Below are 27,953 nucleotides of genomic sequence, written 5' to 3'. Positions count from 1 at the left end.
AACCACCTTGCTGATATTTCCGCCAAGAATGTTGCTCTCAAAGGAATCAACAACCAAACCCAGAGGTTTGGTTGTCACGGTCCAAAGGGATGCTCCCCCAAATGATAATCTAGAAAAACTGACTATAGATGCCCAACAATTGGCCCCAGAAAAGGAAAAGAAAAGGAAAAACAATATTGGAAATCTAATAACTGTTGGTTTGATGAGAAGAGACAACTCTGGTTTAGGCCAAATAACAATCCAGTCCTGCCAGAGACTCTAAAATTCCCACTACTGACTACCATACAAGCATTGGATCATTGGTCTACTGATAAAATGATAACCTTTATAAACCAATACTGGTGGGGAAATATCAGTAAGGCTGCAAAAAGTGCCTACTTTGCTTGTCCCACCTACCCAAAATACAATCTTTAGGAAAACCTGTCTGCACTGCTCCCAGACACTTTGCCTAAAAAATAATGTGCCATTCGAGGTTTGGCAAATGGATTTTATACAGCTGCCCTCCATCTCAGGGATATAAACACATTTTGGTAATGGTTTGTACGTTTTCTCACTGAACTGAAGCTTTTCCTTGTAGACAGGCTACTGCCTTTTCTGTGGCTAAAATTCTATTAGAAAAGATCATCCCCACCTGGGGAATTCCCCTTGGACTTCATGGCAACCTGGGAACTCACTTCACCGGTCAAGTGCTTTGCCAAGTCTGTGCTGTTTGGCCAGTTATACAACATTTTCACTATACCTACCACCCTCAATCTTCAGGACTAGTGAACGTACTAACGGCATCATTAAGACTCAACTGGCAAAATTTGTAGAAACCTTTCAAATACCCTAGCCAAAGGCACTGCCATTGGTCCTTCTAACTCTCAGGTCTACCCCTTTTGGAACTCACAAACTCTCACCCTTTGAGATAGTCACAGGATGCCCAATACACCTAGCTCCTGCTTCTTTCAATTCATAGCTGATGAAAGGGGATATAATTCAATATTATAAAGGCCTAACTGCTTCTATTGAAATTAACCATGCTTTAGTAGAACAAGCTTTTCAGTCTGCTCCTGGGAGACGAAAACCTTAAGCATCACACCTTACAACTGGAGATTTCATTTATGGGAGATGAAAACCTTAAGCATCACACCTTACAACTGGAGATTTCATTTATGGGAGATGAAAACCTTAAGCATCACACCTTACAACTGGAGATTTCATTTATTGGAAAAGACATCTGCAGAAAGACTCTCTTCAACCCCATTGGAAAGGCCCCTATCAGGTACTGTTAACTGACCCTTGTGCCGCTAAACTCCAAGGAATAGACTCTTGGATCCATGTGTCACATCTAAAGAAAGGACCAAACCCTTACTGGATCCGCACGCCAACTGGTGACCTAAAAGTAAAGATTCCCAGGAACTGAAGCAGACAAAGCTGAAGGAGACAGCTTTCCCAAGATGACCAGACAAGGTCTGTATACCCTTTTCATGTTGTTCCTTCTTACCTTATTCTCTCTCTTTCTTGGAAAGACAATGCTCTTATCTGCATTTCTCAATCTATTGCAAACGGGGAAAACTTATATAATTGTTGGGTTTACTACTAGAAACTAAGGTCTGTCCACGACAGTAGTGACCCTTTGGTCTGTCCTGTAACAAATTTATCACTTTTACCTTATGCTACTGCAAATTTTACCTAACTTCCCCTCGACATTAGCTACAAAGTGAAACTTCTGTCAACCCCCCTTCCCATGTCCTAGTTCTTCCTAAACACCCCTATTGACTATAGCACTGACAGCACCATCCCAGACAAACTTAAAAATATGACCCTATTGCAACCACCCCATTCACGCCCTTACCCTTTATAACCATTGTCCAAAAAACAACTCAAATCCAAGTACCTTATGCTGTCACATTAGAGGATGGTCTTTTCGACTTGGAGGAATCCTCTCAAAACATCACTGATCCCTGGTTGACTAATGCTAATAGGTCCACTCCCACAGATTCACAAATAAATAATGATACTTTAGCTGGAGTCCTCTGTGCTCCACCTGGTTTCATTTCTGTTTGTGGAGGATGGCACCACTTCTGGGCCTTTGAATGTCTATACATTTGGTGAATGGGAAGACGATGCCTGTTAGCATACCTAGCTGCTCCACTGTCCATTCATAATTGATCTGACACCAACCACTGGGCCAACACCTTAGGCCTACATCAAAGAACCAAATGTGAACTACCCAATGGGGTCCATGACTCTGGTTTGCCTCCTTTGGCAGATCCCTCCTCCTTCTCGGCTTATAGCACACGTAAACGAGTACGTGATTAGAAACCTATCTATTACCCTTGGTAACATAGCTGACTCCACCACTAAGGCAATATCAGCCCAACAATGGTCACTAGATTCCTCAGCTAAGGTAGTACTGGATAGCCTAATTGCCCTTGACTATCTCCTAGCTGAACAAGGTGGTGTATGTATGGTAGCTGATACTACTAATTATACATGGATAAATTCCTCTGGGGAGTAGAAATCCATTTGCACAAAATCAGGAAACAAGAGCACTGGTTACAAGTTTCACCTAACTCCCCATGGTCATTTGACTTGTTCAGTTGGCTACCTTCAGCCCTGGGTTCATAATTCAGGACAATTATGCAAACTGGGTTTGTCATATTGCTTTTAATTCTGTTTTGCATAATCATTTTAAAACTTTGTACTTGTTGCCTGTAAACTCTCTGCAGAAATGATGCACAAACAGAATGTTAGCTCAGTGCTCTGAGATGATTTCGAACACTTACAGCCTAGACAAGATATGAACTTAAGAGTAGAAAATACCTGAGAGCCCCTACTTCTACCTTTCTTGTTGCTCAAATGTGGCCTCTATGGTTTCCAATCACCACCCGCCCTCACCTCAACACGGGACATGACTCCCAGGGAAGGTCTTCCCTGGCATTGAGGGACACAAATGGACAAAAAAATTTAATAAATAAATAAAAGATCTGATGCTTAATCAGCAATGGTTTCAGAGAAAGATCTTGATCAAAAGGGGAAAATGTAAAAAATGAATAAGGAAACCTGATTTAAAATGGAGTTGGGAAGCCATGAAGGGACAGCTCACACACACATACCACTCATTTCGATTTGCATAAAACAGTAGGAAGAAGAAGGATTTCCACATGCCGCAGTAATAACAAACCGTCCACCCTTTACAGCCAATGAGAAACCACCACGACCCTGAACTCTGGTTCTCTTCCAATTAACTTTTATTCAAAACAACTCTTCCCAATTTCCTCCTAAAAACTAATAAAAGCTGAGTGTCCACCGTCTCCTTGGACTTGCCTATGGTTTGTTATAGTTTGCTTGTCCCAAATTGGAATTCCTTTGCTATTCCCAAATAAACTCAACTTTGCTTTTTAATTTGTCAGTTATAGTCATGCATCCTTAACAATGGGGATATGTTCTGAGAAATGCATTGTTAGGCGGGTTCATCATTGTGTGAACATCATAGAGTGTACTTACATAAACCTAGATGGTATAGCCTACTACACACCTAGGCTATATGGTACTAATCTTATGGGACCACCATCATATATGTAGTCCATTGTTAACCAAAATGTTATTATGTGGCACATGACTGTTTTTCATTTTAAGGTTGACACTATGCAAGCAAGAAGAGAGTAGAGTGAGATATTTTAACTGTTGAAAAAAACCCACCAACCTAGAATTCTATATCCAGGAAAATTATCCTTCAAAAAAGAAGGAGAAATAAAGACTTTCTCGGACAAACAAAAATTGAGGGAATTCATCACAGCAGATCTGGCCTACCAGAAATGTTTTAAAAAAGTTCTTCAGGAAGATGGAAAACTGTATAGGTCAGACACTTGGATCTATAAAGAAAGAGTATCAGAGAAAGAATAAATGAAGGCAAAATCTTTTATTTTTCTTAATTGATCTAAAAGACATCTATTTAAAGTGATAACAGTAACAACGTATTAGGTGAAAACAGTATATGAATAAGTGAAATGAATGAGAGCAATGTCATAATGGACAGGGGGGGAATTGGGAATGCACTGTTATAAGGTACCTGCATTACATGCAAAACAGTATAATGTTATTTGAAGTTAAGTTAGTTAATTATAAATGTATATTTCAAAATCTGGGGCAATCACTAAAAATTTTTTTTGGGGTGGTGAGGAACACTGGCCTTGAGCTAACATCTGTTGCCAATCTTCCTCTTTTTGCTGAGGAAGATTAGCCTTGAGCTAACATCTGTGTCCATCTTCCTTTATTTTATGTGGGACACCTGCCACGGGATGGCTCAGTATGCGGCGTGTAGGTCCACACCCAGGATCCGAACCTGTGAACCCCGGGCTGCCAAAGAGGAGTGTGTGAACTTAACTGCTAGACCACCAGACCAGCCCCCACTAAAATTTTTTTAAAGACATATAATTGATATGCCAAAAGATGAGATAAAAAGAATTATATAAATGCTCAATTAAAACCACACAAGGCAAAAATAAAAAATAAAGAGGAGAAAATAAACAAAGAAAGTGTAACAAGCAGACAACAGTTACAACACTGATATAGCTGGATTAATATCAGCTGGATTAATATCCAGCTATATCAATAATCATTTTAAATGTGAATGGTCTAAATAAACCAATTAAAAGACCGAGTGTAGAATGGAATAAAAAAACCAAGACCCAACTATATAATGCCTATAAAAGAAACTCATTTAAATATAAAGACAAAGTTAAAAGTAAAGGGATGGAAAGATGTACGATGCAAACACGAATCAAAAGCAAGCTCTATTCCTACCTCACATCTTATATAAAAATTAACTCAACATGAATAAAAACCTAAATATAGAAGCTAAAACTATAAAACTCTTAGAAGAAAATATAGAGATAAATCATAATCTTGGATTTGGAAATGAATAATTAGAAATGTCCCAAAAGCATGAGCAAAACATTCAAAAAATACATAAACTGAACTTCATCAAAATTAAAAACTTCTGTGCAGCAAAAGATATTATCGGGGCCGGCCCCATGGTGTAGTGGTTAAGTGCACACGCTCCGCTGCTGGTGACCCGGGTTCGGATCTCAGGCATGCACCAATGAACCACTTGTCAGGCCATGCTGTGGCGTCCCACATAAAGTGGAGGAAGATGGGCATGGATGTTAGCTCAGGGCTGATCTCCCTCAGCAAAAATATATATATATATTATCAAGAAAATGAAAAGATAACCTATACAATGAGAGAAAACATTTGCAAATCATATATCTGATGAAGGTCTACTATCCGAATATATAAAGAACTTGTACAACTCAACAACAGAAAGACAGCCCAATCAAAAAACCAGCAAAGGGGGCCGGCCCAGTGGCGCAAGCGGTTAAGTGGGCGCGCTCTGCTGTGGTGGCCCAGGGTTTGCCGGCTTGGTTCCCGGGCGCACACTGACACACCGCTTGCCAAGCCATACTGTGGCGGCGTCCCATATAAAGTGGAGGAAGATGGGCATGGATGTTAGCCCAGGACCAGTTTTCCTCAGCAAAAAGAGGAGGATTGGCAGATGTTAGCTCAGGGCTGATCGTCCTCACACACGCACAAAAAAAACCAGCAAAGGATGCAAACAGACGTTTCTTCAAAGGAGATATACAAAAGGCCACCAAGCACATGAAAAGATATTCAACTTCAGTGGTCATTAAGGAAATAAAATTAAAACCATGAGATACCACTCTGCATCCAGAAGATTGGCTAGAATCACGAGATACCACTTCACATCCAGCAGACTGGCTAGAATCAAAAAATTGGCTATAATCAAAAAAATAAGTGTCAGCAAGAATGTAGAGAAATATGAACTGTTGTACATTGCTGGTGGGAATGCAGAATGGTGAAACCACCGTGAAAAACAGTTTGGGAATTCTTCAAAAAGGTAAATAAAGAGTGATGTCAGCGTCATGGCAGAGTAAGCTTTCCCATAAACTCTTCCCCAAATAAGATACAACAAAAGGAACAGTCACAGACCAACAACGGACTCCTAGACAGCAAAAAGCATAATCGGAAAGATCCACACTGCCACACATCTAAGAGAGGAACGTGCTGGGCCCCCAGAGGAAGTGGGGAGAGGTAAGGAGAACTCCTCTCCCTCCCCATCAAATCAGCGATCCCGGTCCGTGAGGCTCCCAGAGAGGGGGGAGGGGCAGCCCTCTGTGGGGAAACCAAGCTTTTCAGGCTCTCTCAGCCAGTGGGAAACTCCCACACAGAGAACTCAGAACTGCTACAGGGGTACCATCAACGTCTGAGCACCCCAGGAGAGCAGATAACGAGGGATGAGCGAGAAGCCTCCCATGCCAGGGACCCAGTGGGCAAAAGAGAGAGCCCCCCCCCCCCAAATGTCAGACATTGCAGCTCGGCCGACCAGACCAGACCAAGCAGCTGGCGGATCGCAGTGAACAGCCAGGGCGGAGCACAGGGGGCTTAGATTACACAGCCCTTAACCCCCACACCGTGGCAGCGGGTGGAAATCGCAAGAGATATTTCCAGGATGAGGAAAAGAAAGCCAATACAGGAACCACAATGCAAAGGTACATGAAATCACCAGACCAGAAAGAAAATGACAAGCACCCAGAAACCAACCCTGAAGACACAGAAATCCATAACCTAAACGACAGAGATTTCAAACAGCTATCATAAAAAAACTCAACGAAATACGAGATAACACAGACAAACAATTCAACGAGATTAGGAGTTTCTTCACAAAAGAGATTGAAATCACAAAGAAAAACCAATCAGTACTGATGGAGATGAAAAACACAATGGAGGAGATAAAGGAGAATCTGGAATCTTTAAAGAACAGATGACAATAGGGAGGAAAGAATTAGCATTATAGAGGACCGGAATAGAGATATGCTCCAGATGGAAGAGAAGAGAGAACTAAGACCAAAAAGAAATGAAGAAAGTCTCCGAGAAATATCTGACTCTATTAGGAAATGTAACGTAAGAATTATAGGCATTCCTGAGGGAGAAGAGAGGGAAAGAGGAACCGAGAGCCTATTCAAGGAAATAATAGCTGAGAACTTCCCAAATCTGGAGAAGGAACAGGAAATACCAGTAAGTGAAGCCAACAGGTCACCTAAATATGTCAACAGGCAGAGGCCCACTCCACGACATGTAGTGGTAAGGCTGGCTAAAGTCAGTGACAAAGAAACAATATTAAGGGCAGCTAGACAAAAACAAAAAATAACATACAAAGGAACTCCCATCAGGCTCTCAGAGGATTTCTCAACAGAAACTTTACAGGCTAGGAGAGACTGGAATGATATATTCAAAATACTGAAAGACAAAAACTTTCAGCGAAGAATACTCTATCCAGCAAAAATTTCCTTCAAATATGATGGAGAAATAGTAACTTTCCCAGATAAACAAAAGCTAAGGGAGTTCATGGCCACGAGACCCCCACTACAAGAAATATCCAAGAAGGCCCTCAGGCCTGAAAAAAAGAAAAGAAAGGGAATACAAAGCTTGAAGCAAGGACAAAAATAGGTGGAAAAATCAGAAAAATAGTAGATCTTTATCAGAATAGGTTAGCAACCACTTAAATACCAAAATCAAAGATCAAAGGAAGGAATTCACCAAAAATAAATATAACCTCATCACTGTAAACACACACCCACAACCCAAGATAGAATAAGGTATAACAAGAACAACTTAGAAGGGAAAGAGGAAAGTGATTGAATTGACTTAGTATAAGGAAATAAGAGGCCATCAGATAACGGACTATCTCATACACAAGATTTTTTATACAAACCTCAAGGTAACCACTAAACAAATAATCAAAACAAAATCACATATGATAAACAAAGAGAAAACTAAAAGAGTCATAAGACTTTTCAGTTTGGAACAACCAAACTGAATTGGCAGTCTGAAACAAATGGGACAAGAAACAAAGGAAATTCAAAAGAACCAGAAAATAAGTGACAAAACAGCAACATTAAGCCCTCATATATCAATAATTACCCTAAATGTAAATGGATTGAACTCTCCAATCAAAAGATACAGAGCAGGATGGATTAAAAAGCAAGACCCAACAATATGCTGCCTCCAGGAAACACATCTCAGCTCTAAAGACAAGCACAGGCTCAGAGTGAAAGGATGGAAGACAATACTCCAAGCTAATGGCAAACAAAAGAAAGCCGGTGTTGCCATACTCATATCAGACAAAGTAGAATTCAAGATAAAACAGGTTAAGAGAGACAAAAAAGGGAAATACATAATGATAAAAGGGACACCCCACCAAGAAGACATATCACTTATAAATATATATGCGCCCAACACAGGAGCACCAATGTACATAAAGCAACTATTAACAAACCTAAAAGAAGACATTAACGACAACACAATAATAGTAGGGAATCTTAATACCCCACTTACATCAATGGATAGATCATCCAAACTAAAAGTCAATAAAGAAATAGTGGACTTAAATGAAAAACTGGACGAGACGGACCTAGTAGACATATACAGAGCACTCCATCCAAAAACAGCTAACTACACATTCTTCTCAAGCGCGCATGGAACATTCTCAAGGATAGACTATATGTTGGGAAACAAAGCAAGCCTCAATAAATTTAAGAAGATTGAAATCATAACAAGCATCTTTTCAGACCATAATGCTATGAAACTAAAAATCAACCACGAGAAAAAAACTGGGAAAGTGACGAAAATGTGGAGATTAAACAACATGCTACTGAACAACCAATGGATCATTGATGAAATTAAAGGAGAAATCAAAACTATCTGGAAACAAACAAAAATGAAAATATGCCATACCAAACCATATGGGATGCAGCAAAAGGGGTCCTGAGAGGGAAACTCATAGTGATACAAGCCCATTTTAACAAACAAGAAAAAGCCCAAATAAGCAACCTCAAATTACACCTAACAGAACTAGAAAAAGAAGAACAAACAAAGCCCAAAGTCAGAAGAAGGAAAGAAATAACAAAAATCAGAGCAGAAATACACGAAATTGAGACCAAAAAAACAGTAGAAAGGATTAATGAAACAAAGGGGTGGTTCTCTGAGAAGATAAACAAAATCGACAAACCTTTAGCCAGGCTTACTATGAAAAAAAGAGAAAAGGCTCAAGCAAATAAAATTAGAAATGAAAGAGGAGAAATTACAACGGATACCATGGAAATACAGAGGATTATAAGAGAATATTATGAGAAATTATATGCCAACAAATTGGACAATCTAGAAGAAATGTATAAATTCTTAGACTCATACAACCTCCCAAAACCGAACCAAGAAGAAACGGGGAATCTGAACAGACCAATCACAAGTAAAGAGATTGAAATAGTAATCAAAAACCTCCCAAAAAATAAAAGTCCAGGACCCAATGGCTTCTCCAGTGAATTTTACCAGACATTCAAAGAAGATTTAATACTCATGCTTCTCAAACTATTCCAAAAAATAGAGGAAGATGGAACACTTCCTAAATCATTCTACGAGGCCAACATCACCCTGATACCAAAGCCAGACAAAGACAATACAAAGAAGGAAAATTACAGACCAATATTGCTGATGAACACAGATGCAAAAATCCTCAACAAAATATTGGGAAACTGAATATAACAATACATTAAAAAGATCATACACCATGATCAAGTGGGATTTATACCAGGGACGTAGGGATGGTTCAACATCTGCAAATCAATCAACGTGATACACCACATCAACAAAACAAAGAATAAAAACCACATGGTCATCTTAATAGATGTAGAGAAGGCATTTGACAAGATACAACATCCATTTATGATAAAAACTCTCAACAAAATGGGTATAGAAAGGAAGCACCTCAACATAACAAAGGCTATCTATGACAAACCCACAGCCAACATCATACTCAACGGGGAAAGACTGAAAGCCATTTCTCCAAGAACAGGAACGAGGCAGGGCTGCCCACTCTCACCACTCCTATTCAACACAGTACTGGAGGTTTTGGCCAGAGCAATTAGGCAAGAAAAAGGAATAAAAGGAATCCAAATAGGCAACGAAGAAGTGAAACTCTCACTATTTGCAGATGACATGATTTTATATACAGAAAACCCTAAAGAATCCGTTGGAAAACTATCAGAAATAATCAACAACTACAGCAAAGTCGCACGGTACAAAATCAATCTACAAAAATCAGTTGCATTTCTGTATGCTAATAACGAACTAACAGAACGAGAGCTCAAAAAGATAATACCATTCAACTTGCATCAAAAAGAATAACATATCTAGGAATAAATCTTACCAAGGAAGTGAAAGACCTATACAATGAAAACTACAAGACATTATTGAAAGAAATCGATGATGACATAAAGAAATGGAAAGACATCCCATGCACATAGATTGGAAGAATAAACACAGTTAAAATGTCTATATTACCTAAAGCAATCTACAGATTCAATGCAATCCCAACCAGAATCCCAATGACATTCTTCACGGAAATAGAAAACAGAATACTAAAACTCATATGGGGCAACAAAAGACCCCAAATAGCTAAAGCGATCCTAAGAAAAAAGAACAAAGCTGGAGGCATCACAATCCCTGACTTCAAAACATACTACAAAGCAATAGTAATCAAAACAGCATGGTACTGGTACAAAAACAGACACACAGATCAATGGAACAGAATTGAAAGCCCAGAAATAAAACCACACATATACAGATAGCAAATTTTCAACAAAGGAGCTAAGTACATACAACGGAGAAAGGAAAGTCTCTTCAATAAATGGTGTTGGGAAAACTGGACAGCCACATGCAAAAGAATGAAAATGGACCATCCACTACCGCCATTCACAAAAATTAACTCAAAATGGATCAAAGACCTGAAGGTGAGACCTGAAACTATAAAACTCATAGAAGAGGGCCGGCCCCGTGGCTTAGCGGTTAAGTTCTCGCGCTCCGCTGCTGGCGGCCCGGGTTCGGATCCTGGGCGTGCACCAACGCACCACTTCTCCAGTCATGCTGAGGCCACGTCCCACATACAGCAACTAGAAGGATGTGCAGCTGTGATGTACAACTATCTACTGAGGCTTTGGGGGGAAAAAAAAAAAAAACTTTAAAACTCATAGAAGAAAATATAGGCAACACACCATTTGACATTGGTCATAAAGGAATCTTTCCGGATGACATGCCTACCCAGACTAGGGAAACTAAAGAAAAAATAAGCAAGTGAGACTTTATCAGATTAAAGAGCTTCTATAAGACAAACGAAACCAGAATCAAGATGAACAGACAACCCACCAGCTGGGAGAAAATATTTGCAAAACATATATCTGACAAGGGGTTAATCTCCATAACATATAAAGAACTCACACAACTGAACAACAGAAAAACAAACAACCCGATCAAAAAATGTGCAGAGAAAATGAACAGACACTTCTCCAAAGAAGATATACAGATGGCCAACAGGCATATGAAAAGATGTTCAACATCACTAATCATCAGGGAAATGCAAATCAAAACAACACTAAGATATCACCTCACGCCCAATAGAATGGCTATAATCAGTAAGACAAAAAACAATGAATGTTGGAGAGGATGTGGAGAAACAGGAACCCACATACACAGCTGGTGGGAATGCAAACTGGTGCAGCCTTTATGGAACACGGTATGGAGATTCCTCAAAGAATTAAAAACAGAAATACCCTAGGATCCAGCTATCCCACTACTGGGAATCTATCCAACGAATCTGAAATCAACAATCCAAAGATGCTTATGCACCCCTATGTTCATTGCAGCATTATTCACTACAGCCAAGAAGTGGAAGCAACCTAAGTGTCCCGCAACTGACGACTGGATCAAGAAGATGTGGTATATATATACAATGGAATACTACTCAGCCATAAAAAAAAAAAGACAAAATCGTCCCATTTGCAACATGGATGGGCCTGGAGGGTATTGTGTTAAGTGAAGTAAGCCAGAAAGAGAAAGACAAACACTGTATGATCTCACTCATACGTGGAATATAAACCAACACATGGACAGAGAAAACTGTATTGTGGTTACCAGGGGTAATGGGGGTAGGCAGTGGGCACAAGGGGTGAAGGGAGACATACATATGGTGACAGACAAACAAAAATGTACAACCCAAAATTTCACAATGTTATAAACTATTAAAACATCAATTAAAAAAAAAAGGTAAATAAAGAACTAGCATATGACCCAACAATTCTACTCCTAGGTATATACCCAAAAGAACTGAAAATAGGTACTCAAACAAATACTTGTACATGAATGATCATAGCAGCACTATACACAATAGCTAAAAAGTTGAAACAACTCAAATGTCCATCAATGGCTGAATAGATAAATGAGTTACGGTTTACATACATACAAAGGAATATTATTCAGCTATAAAAAGGAAACAAGTACCAGCTACATCATAGATGAACTTTGAAAACATTATACTAAATGAAAGAAACCATTTATGTCAAAGAAGACATAAAAGGCCATATATTGTATCATCCATTTATAAGAAATACTAGAAGAGGAAAGCAGATTGGTAGCTGCCAGGTGTTGGGCAGAGAAGAGAATGGGCAGTAACTGCTTAGAAGGCATGGGGTTTTATTTTGGAGTGATGAAAATGTTTTGGAACTAGATAAAGGTGGTGGCGGCACAATGTTATGAATGTGCCAAATACTACTCAACTGTTAAAGGTAAAGTAGTTCATTTTACGTTATATGAATTTTACCTCAATAAAAAGAAACAAGTAAAGAAAGAAACAAAGAAGGAAGGGAGGGAGGGAGGAAGGAAGAAAGGGAGAGTAGCAATATTAAGACAAAGTAGACTTCTGAACAAGGAAACTTATCAGAGCTAAAGATAATCATTACATAATGATACACAATTCAACAAACAGACATAACAATCCTTAATGTGCACGCACCTAATAACAGAGCATCAAAATATATGAGGCAAAAACTGATAGAACTCAAATGGGAAAAGAACAGATCCACTATTATAGCTGGAGACTTCAACACCTCTCTTTAGGTAAATGACAGATGGAACAGGCAAAAAATCAGTAAGGATATAGCTGATCTGAACAGCACTATCAATTAACATGATCTAATTGACATTTATAGAATACTGTGTCCCACAATAGCAGAATACATATACTTCTCAAGCTCACATGGAATACTCCTCAAGACAGACCCCTTTCCGGGCCTTAACAAACATTCTAACAAATTTAAAAGAACAGAAACCATACAAACTATATTCTGAGACCACAATGGAATTAAACTAGAAATCAGTAACAGAAAGACAGTAGGAAAATCCAAATATTTGGAGATTAAACAACACACATCTAAATAACACACGGGTTAAAGAAAAAGTTTCAAGAGAAATTTTAAAATATTTTGAATAAAACTGAAAATAAAATACAATTTACCAAAATGTGTAGGGTGCAGCAAAAGTATTGCTCAGAGGGAAATTTATAGCATTAAATGTATATATTAGAAAAGAATAGAGATCTAAATCAATAATCTAAGATTCTACCTTGGAAAACTAGAAAAAGAAGAGCCTAAAAGAAGCAGAAAAAAAATAATAAAAATTTGAGAAATCAATGAAATAAAAAAAGGAATATAATAGAGACAATCAATGAAGCCAAAATCTGGCTCTTTGAAAAGATCAATAAAATTGATAAGCCTCTAGCTAGCCTAACCAAGAAAAAACAGAGAAGACACAATTACCAATATCAGAAATGCAAGAGGGGTCATCACTACTGATTCCATGGAGAGTAAAAGGATAATAAAGGAATACTATGAACAACTCTATGCTCACAAATTTGTTAATTTAGATGAAATGGACCAATTACTTGAACGACTACTAAAACTCATACAAGGAGAAACAGATTATCTGAATAGACCAATATTAAAGCAACTGAATCAATAATCAATAACCTTCCAACAAAGAAAGCATCAGGCCCAGATGGTTTCAGTGGTGAATTCTACCAAACATTTAAGGAAGAAATGATAACAATTCTCTATAAAATCTTCGAGAAAATCTAAGAGGGAATACTTCCTAACTCATTCTATAAGGCCAGCATTATCCTAATAACAAAACCAGATAGAGACATTACAAGAAAGAAAAACTATAGACCTATATTTCTCATTAACATAGACGCAAAAATCCTCAATAAAATGTCAGCAAATTAAACACAAAAATATATAAAAAGAATTATAAACCATGACCAACTGGGATTTAGTCCAGGTATGCAAGGCTGGCTCAACATTCAAAAATCAATCACTGTAACTCCACCACATCAACAGGCTAAATAAAAAAATCATATGAATCGACACAGAAAAAGCATTTGACAAAATCCAACAGACTCACAATAAAAACCCTCAGCAAACCTAAATAAAGGGAAACTTCCTCAATTTAATTTTAAAAAATCTGCCAAAAAATAGCCAAAACTACAGGTAATACCATAATTAATGGTAAGAAATTAGAAGCTATCCCCCTAAGATTGGGAATAAGGCAAAGATATCATCTCTCTCTAGGCTTATTCAACATTGTAACAAGTCCTAGCTAGTACAATAAGACAAGAAAAGAAAATATACAGATTGGGAAGAAAGCAATTAAACTGTCTTTTTTGCAGATGACATGATTTTCTCTGTTAAAAAAACCCCAAAGAACAAAAGAAAAAAATCCCCTGGAACTAATAAGCAAGTATAGCAAGGTTGTAGGATAGAAAGTTAATATACAACAGTTAACTGCTTTTCAACATACTAGTAATAAACAACTGGAATCTGAAATTAAAAAAAAATTTTACAATAGCACCAAGCACAAAAATAAAACACCCAGGTATAAATCTAATAATATGTATAAGATACACATGTGGAAAACTACAAAACATTGACGAAAGTGAAGAAACACAAAGCTGGAGGATTCCCCACTATCCAATTTCAAGACTTAATATAAAGCTACAGTATTCAAGAAAAAGTAGTATTGGCCAAAGAACAGACACATAGATCAATGGAAAAGAACAGAATTAGAACACACACAAATATACTCAACTGATTATATAAGAAATAGATATTTTTTCCCCACAATTAATTGAAGCAAATTAGTTGCTTTTAAATGGCCTAAATTCAAATCTTCAGGATAATGCTGTTAAGCTCAATCTCCAGTTTATTAACATCCTAAAATGATAAGTTCTACCTTATGTTTATAACTGGTGAAGTATTTCTATAATTAGAACCACCGAGGCATGAAATAGAGCAATAACTATGTAGAAGGTGGCAACTAGCTGATAGAACAATTTCACACAACCGCCAGAAAATATTTCTTTCCCCGAATGTTAGCGATAGTCAGGAAAATAAAGAACATTTTCTCTGAACTTGTTCAAGTCTCAGCTTAAATGTTACTTCAGGGAGGTCTTCCTTGACCCTTCGGATAGGTTAAACGCCCTTGTAGTATAATTACACAGAACCCTATACCTCCTTTCTTTTGTAAACCACATTATACTTACAATTACTCATAGATTATAAGCTCCAGAAGGTCAAAGACATTTTCTTATCCACTAAGCCCTTGCACAATGCAGATGCTTAATAACTGCTGAATTTAACTGCATGGAATACACGTTGTGAAAGAAGGGCATAAAATTTCAGCCACGATTAATACTTAAGCAAAAATCTACAGGAACTTCCTATATGTTTTTAAATGTCAAAGAGAAAAAGTTTCATAAAATCTTTCAAAAAGAAAAAATTTTTTAAACTTACAAAATCAAAAGGGATTTTGCAAAATAAAAACTTACCTAAGAGAAATGGGAATAACCAAAATTATCCAGCCATTTCCAGACCAGTGGTTCTCAACCTGATTGCACATAGAAGCCACATGGGCAACTTAAAAAATACCAATTTAATTGGGCTGGGAATAGAGCCCAAATGATATATAGTACCGAAAATCTTTCCAGGTGATTCTAATGTTCTGTTAGGGTAACATACAGTCAAAGACAAAGAGCTCAAGACAATGTATCAAACAAGTCTCATAACTGTCAAGATCACCACAATAAACAACAGGGAATTGAAAGCAGATAAAAAGAAATTTGACAAACATTTATTTAGCATCAATAGGATTTTAGCAATAAATGAGAACCGGTTATAATTGATAAATAAAACCAAACACTAAGAGTACAGTATAAAGAAAAGTCAATTTGTAAATTAGATAGTATGCTGTAAAAACCATAAGGAATCTACAGAGAGTTTCACACTATCAAGATATATACTTCATTCTGGGCCAGCCCCAGTGGCCTAGTGGTTAAGTTCGGCACGCCCTGCTTTGGTGGCCCGGGTTCGGTTCCCCGGCGCAGACCTATACCACTTATCTGTCAGTGGCCATGTGGTGGCAGCAGCTCACATACAAAAAGAGGAAGATTGGCAGTGGATGTTGGCTGAGGGAGAATCTTCCTCAGCTAAAAAAAAAAAAAAAAAAGGATATATACTTCACTCAAATTCATTTATAGACAGTCTACTACATGCCAAGCAAACTAGGCACAAGAAACTAAAACAAATAAGAGAGCATTTTCCATAAACAGTGTGGAGACAAATGAAAAACAAAATAATTGAATTTCTGTTCCCATCCTTCACTGAAATTAATTCCAGGTGGACTGAAGACAAACACAGAATGCAAAACTGTGTTACTTTAAAAAATTACTTTTATGATTTCAGATTAGGAAAAGATTTCTTAAACAAGACATAAAAATCAATAAGTATAAAGGAAAAGACTGATATTCTTATCTATATAGAAATTAAGAACTTTTACTCACTGTAAGACACCACTTAAAGGAAGGAAAAAGGGCACAATTTTGGAAAAGATATTTGTAACCAATAAGTGGTAAATAAAAAGCACTCATACAGACTTGGTATCCATAATATATAAAAACTTGTATCCAGAATATATAAAGATTTCCTATGAATCAATGTCTTTTTTTCCTTTTTTAAATTGAATTCTAAACATCATATATGAAAATATGCAGGATAATTTGTCTCTGGATGATATCTTCTTCCAGAGAAACTTACATTTGCTTCTGAAAAACACCTATCCTAAGAGCACTGGCAACTGATTCTTAATTAAGCTTAACGGATCCAATTAGGGACAGAGATGATTTGAAACTGGACTTCAGTATTTGTGAAAGCCTGTTTATTTCCAGCTCACTATTACTGCTAAGGTGTATCCTTTCAGAGTCTGAACCACAAGCCCTGGGGATCTACCTCAGTCCCTTATCCTTGAGACTCCAATTTTTGAACCCCCTAACCACAGAGTCTGTCAAGATTTCTATTCAAATTCTCAGTTTCTCAACCACTGCATAGGAATTAGAGGATCTCTTTGGAAGGCAAGTAGTCCCAAATGATTAGGCTCATGTGACTGAGCTTCCCTCTTCTCTGGGATCTTGATTCTGCAACTCTTCACTCCCTTGGTAGCATTCAGTGATTTCAAATAGTTATACTTTTTATCTAGCTCTTCTAGTTATTTTCAGCAGGAGGGTTGGTTCAAAACAACCTAGTATCTAATTACCCCCATGATGTTTTAAAGAATATATGTCTTAGTTCTATCCAATTAAAAGGCCTAGAAGCAAGAACACTCCAGTAGCAATAAGCACCATGAGCACCTAAATTTTGGTTTCTAAATACCGTTCCCACTAGAAGAAACCAGTGATCCTTGGAGAAATGGCTGATTCCAGGTCTCAGGCTAGGATATACAAATCACACTGCTATAGACAGAATGTTTGTGTCCCTCCCAAATTCCTATGTTGAAACCTAATCCCTAACGTTATTTGAAGGTGGGGCCTTTGGGAAGTGATTAGGTCGTGAGGGCTCTGCTCTCATGAATGGGTTTAGTGCCTTTATAAAACAGACCCTAGAAAGCTTGATTCTCCCCTTCTGCCATGTGAGGACACAGTGAAAAGATGGCCGTCTATGAACTAGGAACTGGGTCCCCACCAGACACCAAATCTGCCTTGATCTTTGACTTCCCAGCCTCCAGAACTGTGAGAAATAAACTTCTGTTGTGTACCCAGTCTATAGTATTTTGTTATAGCAGCCGGAAGAGACTAAAACAGGTATATAGTGAATAAGTTCCCCTCCCACTTTTGACCCTCAGCTACCTAGCTCCTCTCCCTGAAGGCAAACTCTGTAAACTAGGATTTTGCGTATCTTTCAACATATAAAACATACATAAAACTAGAAATTAGCCAAAAGCAACAAATGTAAGTGAACTTAGGTCAAAATTTGCCTATTCTGATCACTGTCAAATGGATATATAGAAGATGGTCAATTAGGCTATACTTCAAATGTGTTAGCGTTTTCTCTCACCATCTCTACTTCTGCTCATCAAGCAAATATCCGACAGGCACCTAACTCTTATCAGGGGAGTTCAATACCATGCTGGCCCAGCAGATGAAAAAGAAAAATATGATCCTTGCTCTCAAGAAGCTTACAATTTTGCTGAGGAGAGAAAGAAGAAAAGTATTTTCCCAGGATAACCCTTTCTCCAATGTCTTCCCTGATCTCCTGAATTCTGTCCAAAACTGAGCTCTGTGGCTCCTTCCCCTCCACCATTACCATCCCATCAAATCTGCTCTCTTTCTGGATTTTCCTAATTTCAGTTCACAGCACCAACAGTCAGGGAGGATGATAGGTTTGATTACGGGTGAGGTTAAACAGAACCTAAAAATCATCTTTGCACTCTCATCCCACATCCAGTAGATCAGCAAATTCTGACTATCTATCCTAAATATATCTAAAACTCATCCTATACTCTCTAGCCCCATTTCCACTCTTAGTTAAGACCTGCATCATCTCTCATCTGGGCCACTAACTGGCCTCCATACCTAAGTCTCTTCCTTCCAATTCTTGTTCCAAACCACTATTTTTGAATGCTTCCCATGCTTAGCAAGCGTAACACACAGGCCTTCACCAATCTGCCCTTTACCTACCTCTCCAATTTACATCTTACCACTGCCGTCACTCCTCCTGCAACACACTCAGATATAACAGTATTTCATCCTCCAACCACTCTGAACTTTTTTCTGGTTCTTCCAACCTATGTTGCACAATTCTCCACCTTGCATATGCAGTTTACTTTGTTTGAAATGCCTCTCCTTTCCCAATCCTACCCAACCACCTGGCTAACGCCTCTTGTGACAAGACCCAGATACTCTTCCTCATCAGGTCCTCTTCCCCACTCTGAACAGTTAATCACTCCCTCCACTGTGACATCACAGATCTTGTACATACTTATATTCTATTGCTCTTATTTACTCTAAAATATATGTATTTGTTTACATATCAGTCTCCCCCCAGTAAACTTGGTAGTCTTTGAAGTTGTCATCCAGTGTCTTATTTTTGTAAACCTGGTGTCCAAGCCAATGCACACCAAAATATCACAATAAATGTCTGTTGTATGAGCTAAGCGAATGGAGCCTTCTCTATCTTTTTCTCCATCTCCCCTTCTCATTTTCTTCCCTTATCTGATAGCATCCCAAAACCATGAATGGACCCAGTCTAAGGACACACATTAGTCATCTGATTTAAGAACTCATGCCCTGGATGGTGACTCCTCTTCCCAAAGGCTAAATGAGTGAAGTCCCTAAGTAAGGACAGCACAATTTTCCAGCAGAACCTCAAGTCCAAGAGAAGAATCTCTTTCCAGCAGAATCTCATGTCCTCTTGATTGCTATCCCAAGATAGCCACAGATTTCTAAATGGATTACAAGGTTCCCTCAGCAGGCCCAGTCTAGTCTTAACTAGGACTAAGAACAAGTTTCACCACTAAGATATCTCCATCAAAGTGTCTGAGTTGCCTGGGGGCAAAGATTTTACTCTGTAAGGTTCCAAATATATCTAATGTTTCCCTGGAGTATCCCTTGAAACACTGCTCCTCTTACAACTACTTGACTTTAAACCTTACTTAATCTTATTCTGGTACTCATTTATCACTCAACATTTATTTAGCACTCTGTGTTGCATAATATACCAGAGCTCTGGGAATATCACCATAATATATCTCATTTGCTTGACCTGAGCTGTCACCACGGCCTAAATGACAACCATGATGGTGGCATGGCTGCACCTGGCCCCTGTTTATCCTGTGCTTGGACTAGGACCCACATGCTCTCATCTTCCAGTCTCCAGTGGAAGGCATGCTATAAATTTATCCTAACTCAAGAGATGCCGAGCTGAAACTACAGCATCTAGTCAATTCTCTCCTTTTTCTAACTCTTCTCTGCCAACATTATCTTGCTTGTTTTTTATTTCCTTTACTTAGCTTCTTTTATAAAGTTGAACATTTAATTTTTCTCCTTCTCTCTCTTAAGAGAAATGCCAAATTAACTAAAACTAAAATGCTTGATGTCTATTACTTGTCTTCTTATTCATATATGGCTCCCAATACTTTACCTGTGTGTCAGCAGCTCTACAGAGAAAAAAGTATTTCCCATCCCTGCTTTACCAGCACTTTCTGGAATTACAAACTGAATGCTAAATAACTGTGGCAGGTGACAAAACACTTTCCTTGGTCATAAATCATGAGGTATAAAGAGAGCTTGGTAGAAGCTGAACCTAAGGCAAAAAGAGAGACACTCTCCTGACAAATTAGAACAAGATATAATCAGAACTGTAAGGGTAGCTTGGAGCACTGTGAAGGGGAACTTGAAGAAAATCTCGGGCAGGGCATCTTCAGCACCAGTTAAATAATCTAATACTAAAAATCCTACTGAAACATCAAGGACCAATTCAACGCAGGAAGTGTGTGGAAAACATAATAGAGGAGGCCAAAATCATTTCTGATCACCCCAGTCTGAGGGTGATCACTCCAATCTCTGCACTCCTACACCTGCAGATGTGGTACCCAATCCAAACTTGCTCTTGAAATGCTTATCTTACCTTCTAGATGATACATTCCTTGGCTGTTTCTTTCATCTTTATAACATCTCTCTGGCAGGCATATTTTAAAATCCAATCTCATGCATCAACCCTGTGACTTCCCAGCGTTAATTTACTTTCCCAGGTAGGTTACCCTACTGGAAAAGTATACTGACATCGTGTTCTTAGCAATTATATTATCATTTAAATATAGTCTAAGTGGGGGCCAGCCCAGTGGCGTAGTGGTTAAGTTGGCACCCTGCGCTTTGGCGACCCGGGGTTTGCAGGTTCGGATCCCGGGCATGGACCTACGCACCACTTATCAGGCCATGCTGTGGCAGGCATCCCCCATATAAAGTAGAGGAAGATAGATGGGCATGGATGTTAGCCCAGGGCCAATCTTCCTCAGCAAAAAGAAGAAGATTGGCAACAGATGTTAACTCAGGGCCAATTTTCCTCATCAAAAAAACAGTCTAAGTATTATACAAGTAATACATATACTAGAAATCAGTTTAAATAGTAATAAGACCATTTTCCCAGAATCTTTTCTTATGAATGGCAAAGCTAAGGCCAAATACTGAAAGTAATAATCTTTCCCTGACATCAAAAATACACTTCTACAATAATCAGCATCTTAGAATACAGACATTTCACAAAACGTGCATCTATATAATGCTCTAGTTTGCAAAGTAATGTCACACACTCATAACACTTAATCTCCACAATTTTTATTTTACCAGGGAGTAAAATTGAGTAAGTTGCCTGAGGGAATGGTTATTAACTACTGTTCTAGGACCTATGACTAACAAATATAATCAACATTAACACACATATTATGTGCTAACAATTTCATGACGCCTAACATTGGTTATAAAAATACTCCTGCCAGAGCTGAATAGCTAAGATCATTTATTAAACGAAGGATTTTAGGGTTTTTTCCATTATGGATAAGTCCGTCCTGAGTGTTGTAAAGCAATGCTTCCCAAACTTGAACGCGCATACTTAACACTAGTGATCTTGTCAGAATTCAAATAGTAACTCAAAAGGTCTTGGTTAGGGCCCGACAGTTCTAACAAGCTCCCAGGTGAGACTGATGCTGCCGTTCTGCACTTGGGCAGCAAGGTTGTAAAACATATAATTAAACCTAACTGGCACTACTAGCTAAAACTTGACATCCTTTCATCTTCAGCGACTCTGAATTGATACGATTACCATTCCTACTTGAAAGACAAGACTAAGGCACAGAGAAATGAGCTTTCCCTACCTCACAAAGGATATGTGGGGAACCAGGACTCAAACTTAGGCAGAATGACTCTGCAGGGCACTCAACCGCTACACGTTATCCTGACACTATCTTAGTTAAAAGGCAGATCCAGAACTCGAAGCCAGGTCCACCGTTCTCTTCGGTACCATTCTGCCGAGTCGGGTCCCTGCTATAATCAATGTGTCTAGGGTCCACATAAGGGGGTAGGGCAGGGTAAAGAGAAAACAGGGCCTCCGTCTCAACACAGCGGGAGCGGTGGGGAAGCGGCAGGCGTCCGGACCTTTCCGCGGTCGGGCCGGGGTCCGGGGCGGACAACGCACCGGGAAGGGCAGGGGCATGGGCAGGCCCGGCGGGCGGCCGTAGCCGGGCGTGAGGGGGCGGGGCCTGCGCCAAGAAGAGGTTCCGGGCGGGACGTACCAACGCGCGCAGGGGAAGGGGTGTCGGGGCCAGGACCGCGTTGCTCCCTCCGTGCCCGTGCCGAGGCTGAGGAGCGCCTACTCCAGCCCTCGGCTCCCTTGTGGAGTACTGAGGGACCGGGGCTCTTTCGCTACAGCCGTCTCCTTAGAGACTCTTCCTCCGGCCCCTCGGTCAAGTGGGAGGCCCCGGAAATGGGGGCCGAGCGGTACCTGGCCAGCCGGAGGGGAAAGAGTATCCGGTCGGTTACCAACTCCAATACGCCCCTCGCAAATGCACCCGCTCGTTTGCCGCCGCCGTTGCCCTTACCAGCTCTTTGGGCGGCTTCTCCTGGGTTTTTCCAAACAGCCCCATGGCGATCTGAACTGGTCTTGCCTCTCCCGGCTTTCCGTTCCCTGCGCCCAGGCAGGTCACGGGCAGCCGCCTGGGCGGGGCCCGTAAGAGAAAAGGAGTCCAGACGCCCAGAGAAGGGAGCGGCTGCGGTGCGGCTGGTGCGCGTGCGCCGAACGCCTGCGCAGGATTGGGCCGCGCGGAGGTTTGTCAGCAAGATTGCCTCAGTTGTGTACGCTCTGGGGCGGGCTTTGTTGAGCGAGGCGACAGATCAGGTGTTTGTTTCGTGAGGTGTAGAAGTGATTCCTCCGGAAGGTAGGAATTTATTGACTATACTTGGAGATTACAGCTGCACCTGATACTTCCTCTAAATGTAGATGTTGTTGGATGTCTGTATCTCCACCCAAAGTGTATTTACAACCCCTTTCCAAACGGCTTTGCTCTGGTGTCCCGTAGGCATCTCCCATGCAGCAAGTCAGAAATGACCGCTTGCTTCTCCCGCCAGACCTACTCCTCCCCTCTGTTGTTACCACCATCAACTAGTCACTAAACCCTGGGCACCATCTTCTCGCTCCCTCTCACCAAGTCCCAACAATTGTAACTTTTCAGTATGTTTGAACTCCAGCCCTCTCCATCCCAAGCGTCACAGCTTTTGTTCAGGCCGTCGCTATTTCCCATGTGGATGAGTCCTACCTGGCATTTGTGCGCGCGTGCGTGTGTGTGTGCGTGTGTGCGTGCGTGTGTGTCTTCCTACACTTCACATGGACCATGACCTTAATCAGATTCTCAAAGGAATCTGACTAAAAAGGATTAGACGCATTTTAGCCGGGCAATCTCTGATTGAACCTACACATTGAGCTGACGGTTGCTGTCACTACCTCACCTCATGATGGTGCAGAGACCATTCAGTTAGTGCCTCAACCCCATTCTCCCATCTCTGGTGGGAATGTAAAATGGTACAACCACTTTGAAAACCTTGTGGCAGTTTCTTAAAATGCTAAACATACACCTATCTTATGCCATTCCACTGCTAGCTATTTACCAAAGAGAAGAAGCGGCATGTGTTCTTACAAAGACTTGTACATAAATGTTCATGGCATCTTGATTTATGATAGCCAAGAACTGGAAATAATCCAAATATCCATCAACAGGTGAATGGATAAACCAATTGTGATAGATCCATACAATGGAATACTACTCAGCAATAAAAAAGAACAAACTTGATACATCTAACAAAATGAATGACTCTCAAAATAATTATGCTGACTGAAAGAAGTCAGAAAGAAAAGAGTACATACTGTATGATTTAATTTATATAACATTCTAGAAAATGCAAATGAATCTGTAGTGACAAAGTAGATCAGTGGTAGTTAGGGAACAGGCATTGGTTTGGAAAGAGGCAGGAAGGAGGGATTACAAAGAGACAAAAGGAAGTTTTGGGGGGTGATGGATATTATCTTGATTGTGGTGATAGTTTCACCAATAAATACAATGTCAAAACAAATTGGACACTTTAAATATGTGCAGTTTATGTCAATTATACGCCAATAAAGTTCTTTTGAAAAATAGCAGTACATGTTCATTGTAAAAAGTAAAGCCCCCATTCTCACTTCCTTAGGGGAAAAGGTCTCAAAGAATTCACACCAACTATTTATAATTATAATATTCATACCAACTATTTAATAGTTGGAGAATATACTTTTATGTATTTTTATTTAACTGGGATCATATTATACATATTGTTCTGCAATTTCCTTTTTAGAAAAATTTACATAGATTTTCATTGATGTTAGTATCTATAGCTGAGGGATTCCATAGTAGGAATGTACTAAAATTTGTTTAACCATTTCCCTATTGTAAGAAGTTCAGTGGTTTTCAATTTTTCCCTATTAAATAAAAAATATAGACACAGTTTAAATTTTAAAAGTACTACCAATGTTCTTCATACAGGTTGCACAGTTTTGAATTCCAACAGTGTATGAGACACCCTATTCCCTAAATCCTTTCTAACAATGAATATTATCAATATTTTACATTTTTGCCAATCCGAGGGTATAAAATATTGTTTGTAATTTTCATTTCTGTAATTATTAGTCTAGATGATCATCTTTTTGTATATTTGTTGGCTATTTGAATTTCTTCTGTGAATTGCCTTTTCATATTCTTTGCCCATTTTCCACTGAATTGCTTTACTTCCTTCTTTCCTTCCTCCCTCCCTCTCTTACTTCCTCCCTCCCTTCCTTCCTTCCTTCCTTCCCTCCTTCTTCCCTCCCTCCCTCCCTTCCTTCCTTTGATAATGTGAAGGAGCTCTTTGAAAACGAGAGATCTATGGAAATTTTTTTAGGTCTCCTTCACCATATCCCTCTTCATTTTTTTGAGAATGAACCATAAGGCAGCAATTTTTCAGGTAGGAGTACACTGGACTCCCAATTAGTCAACAATGTTTATTGAATGCCTACTATGTGTCAGGCATTCTGTAGGCTCTAGGAAAACTATAGTGAACAAAAAATAACCTCATACAATCTGGTGAGAAAGACAGGTATTAAACAATGATGATAAATAAAATTGAGTGAATTATTACAAATGTGCAAAATTCTGACTATAAGAAGAACCTGGTGATCAGTGAATCTTCCCTGAGCTGGAGATGTATAAGCTGAGACCTGAAGAATGAGATTGCAGAGAGGTGAAGCGTATGCAATGAAAAGAAACAGCATGTGCCAAAGAGCCTTCCCCATTTCCAGGTAGGGGTTTTAGGCCATGGGCATTTCAGTTCCTAAAGCTGCACTTGTTCTAAAGTTGGTCATCAAGGGCAGAGGGGCCAAACAGCGTGTGGAGGAAGGGTTGATTTGGCATGTGGCATCTCACTGAAATACTATGAAATACAGAGCACATAGCTACTGACAGAGCCCTATAAACACATCAATGCAGTTGCTCCTCAGTGACTGGAAGGGCACTGTGCATCTTCCACACATTTTACAGGCTCCATCCTCAAAATAACATTTACTCTCTATTTGTGTCCTGATACTGCTTTGGCATTGGACAAAACTGAAACTGTGACTGGAATCTGTCCTTCCTACGTGGACCTCAGGAAGCATGCATCAGATCCTCCCACCTGCTAAGACTCACATCCGAGGGGGTGGGAAGAACTAAGTGAGCAGGCATTCTAGCTCTTTGCTCCTGCCAAACACAGCAAGTGTTTAACAGGATCACACTCCCTTGCCACATGTTCACGTAGACGTTTATTCACCTGCATTTTCAAAGGCTTTATGTGCATTCTCCTCTTGATCCCTGAAAAATATTATAAATAGATGCATATCCTTGACTTGAAAGGTACTGCAATGCCTGATGCTTTAAATATTTCTCTGAATTTGAAATGAAAAATAGAAAGGTCTGTTTTTCTTCCATTCCCTAGTTTGTCCCTGCTCATTTCAGTAAGATTTCCAATCTTAGGGAGATTCCTGGTTCACAGCCGTTCCCCATTCACCAGGTAGATTGTTAAATGAAATGCTTTGGGCAAGAAAATCACAACCCATTTCCTGGCAGGAATTTTTGCCTAACAAAACCAAGATACACCGTGTTTTATACAGCAGATGGACTCTGAAAATGTTAGATATAAACTGACCTTTGGAAAATTGAATTCCCTGCCATGCCTTATATAATAATTCTGGAGTGGATTTATCTTAACTTCTGACTAACCTTCAGGTCTGAGGAGCTCCTAACCACAGCTATGACTTGAGATAAGTCAAAGAAAGATGTTGAGTCATCTGCCCATTTCCAACCTTCGTCCACCAACTTTACAATGACACTTGTATTGGTTTCCTAGGGCTGCTGTAACAAAGTACAACAAACCAGGTGGTTTAAAACAACAGAAACTTACTCTCTCACAGTTCTGGAGACTGGAAATCCAAAATCAAGGTGTCGGCAGAGCCATGTTTCCTCTGAGACTCTGGGTAGACTCATTCTTTGCCTTTTCCTAGGTTGTGGTGATGGCCATCAGTCACTGGCATCCCTTGACTTGCAGCTGCATCACTCCAATCTCTGCCTTTGTCATTACATGGTATTTGTATTAGTCAGCTTGGGCCGCCATAACAAAATACCCTAGACTGGATGGCTTAAATGACAGAAATTTATTTTCTCACAGTTCTGGAGGCTGGAAGTCCAAGATAAGTGCCAGCGTGGTCAGGTTCTGGTGCGAGCTCTCTTCTTGGCTTGGTCTTCTCACTGTGTCCACAGGAGAGAACTCTGGTGTCTCTTCCTCTTCTAAGGGCACTAATCCCATCATGAGGTCCCCACCCTCATGATCTCATCTAAACCTAATTATCTCCCAAAGGCCCTATCTCCAAATACCGTCACATTAGGAGTTAGGGCTTCAACATGTGAATTTTGAGAGGACACAATTCAGTCCATAGCAATGTTCTCCCCTCTGTGTTTTTCCTTCTTTTCTTATAAGCACACCAGTCATATTGGATTAAGGGCCCACTCTAAATCCAGTATGACCTCATCTTAACTAATTACCTCTGCAATGACCTTATTTCCAAATAAAATCAAATTCTGAGGTACTGGGAGTTAGTACTTCAACATATTTTTTTGAAGGGGTACAATTCAACCCATAACAGCCCTCATTTATACACATGGGTCCCCGACTTGAGACAAGAAAGAAGGTAATAGAGGGTGGAGGGAGACTGGTTAGCTGAATCTTTTCAAAATAAACTTCTCTCCTCCATGAGAAGGGACATAATAGGGACAGTTTCCACTCATGAGGGGTAAGCAGATATCTGAGGCCTGTCTCTAGCTTGGAAGACATACCTTCCCTGAGGAATCACAGTAATCAGCACAGCCACCCCATATTGGCCTTCTAGAGCACCATTCCCACCACTAAAGCTCCTCTCATGGGACATTCACATGCCTTTCCTTATTTCCCCACAGCACAGCAGAGACAAAGCCTAAACTTAAAAAAAAATCCAGCTGGAATAGTTAAGTGATGCTTTACTAGTCTCCAAAAACAGTATCAGAATTGGAAGAGTAGCATGTGACTCACACATTCAACATTATGGTGGACTGAA

General features: G+C 39.6%; 1 protein-coding gene across 2 annotated transcripts in view; it reads right to left on the bottom strand.

Annotated features, from left to right (window-relative positions):
- CHMP3 (charged multivesicular body protein 3) overlaps positions 1-23,034 on the bottom strand; it is an 83,659-nt gene extending 60,625 nt beyond the window's left edge. The window contains exon 1 of one of the 2 annotated variants that reach the window (XM_014792758.2): positions 22,870-23,034. In XM_014792758.2, coding sequence (XP_014648244.1) covers positions 22,870-22,914 — 45 coding nt within the window. In that variant the 5' untranslated portion in view covers positions 22,915-23,034. The remainder of the gene's footprint in view (positions 1-22,869) is intronic. The other variant, XM_087436465.1, reaches the window with a different exon arrangement.
- Positions 23,035-27,953: the final 4,919 nt, after the last annotated feature.

This window comes from Ceratotherium simum, chromosome 11 (genome assembly GCF_057802395.1).
Source record: "Ceratotherium simum simum isolate JZ-2026a chromosome 11, ASM5780239v1, whole genome shotgun sequence".
NCBI classification, from domain to species: Eukaryota; Metazoa; Chordata; class Mammalia; order Perissodactyla; family Rhinocerotidae; genus Ceratotherium; species Ceratotherium simum.
This window is presented reverse-complemented; position numbering and strand designations above follow the sequence as displayed.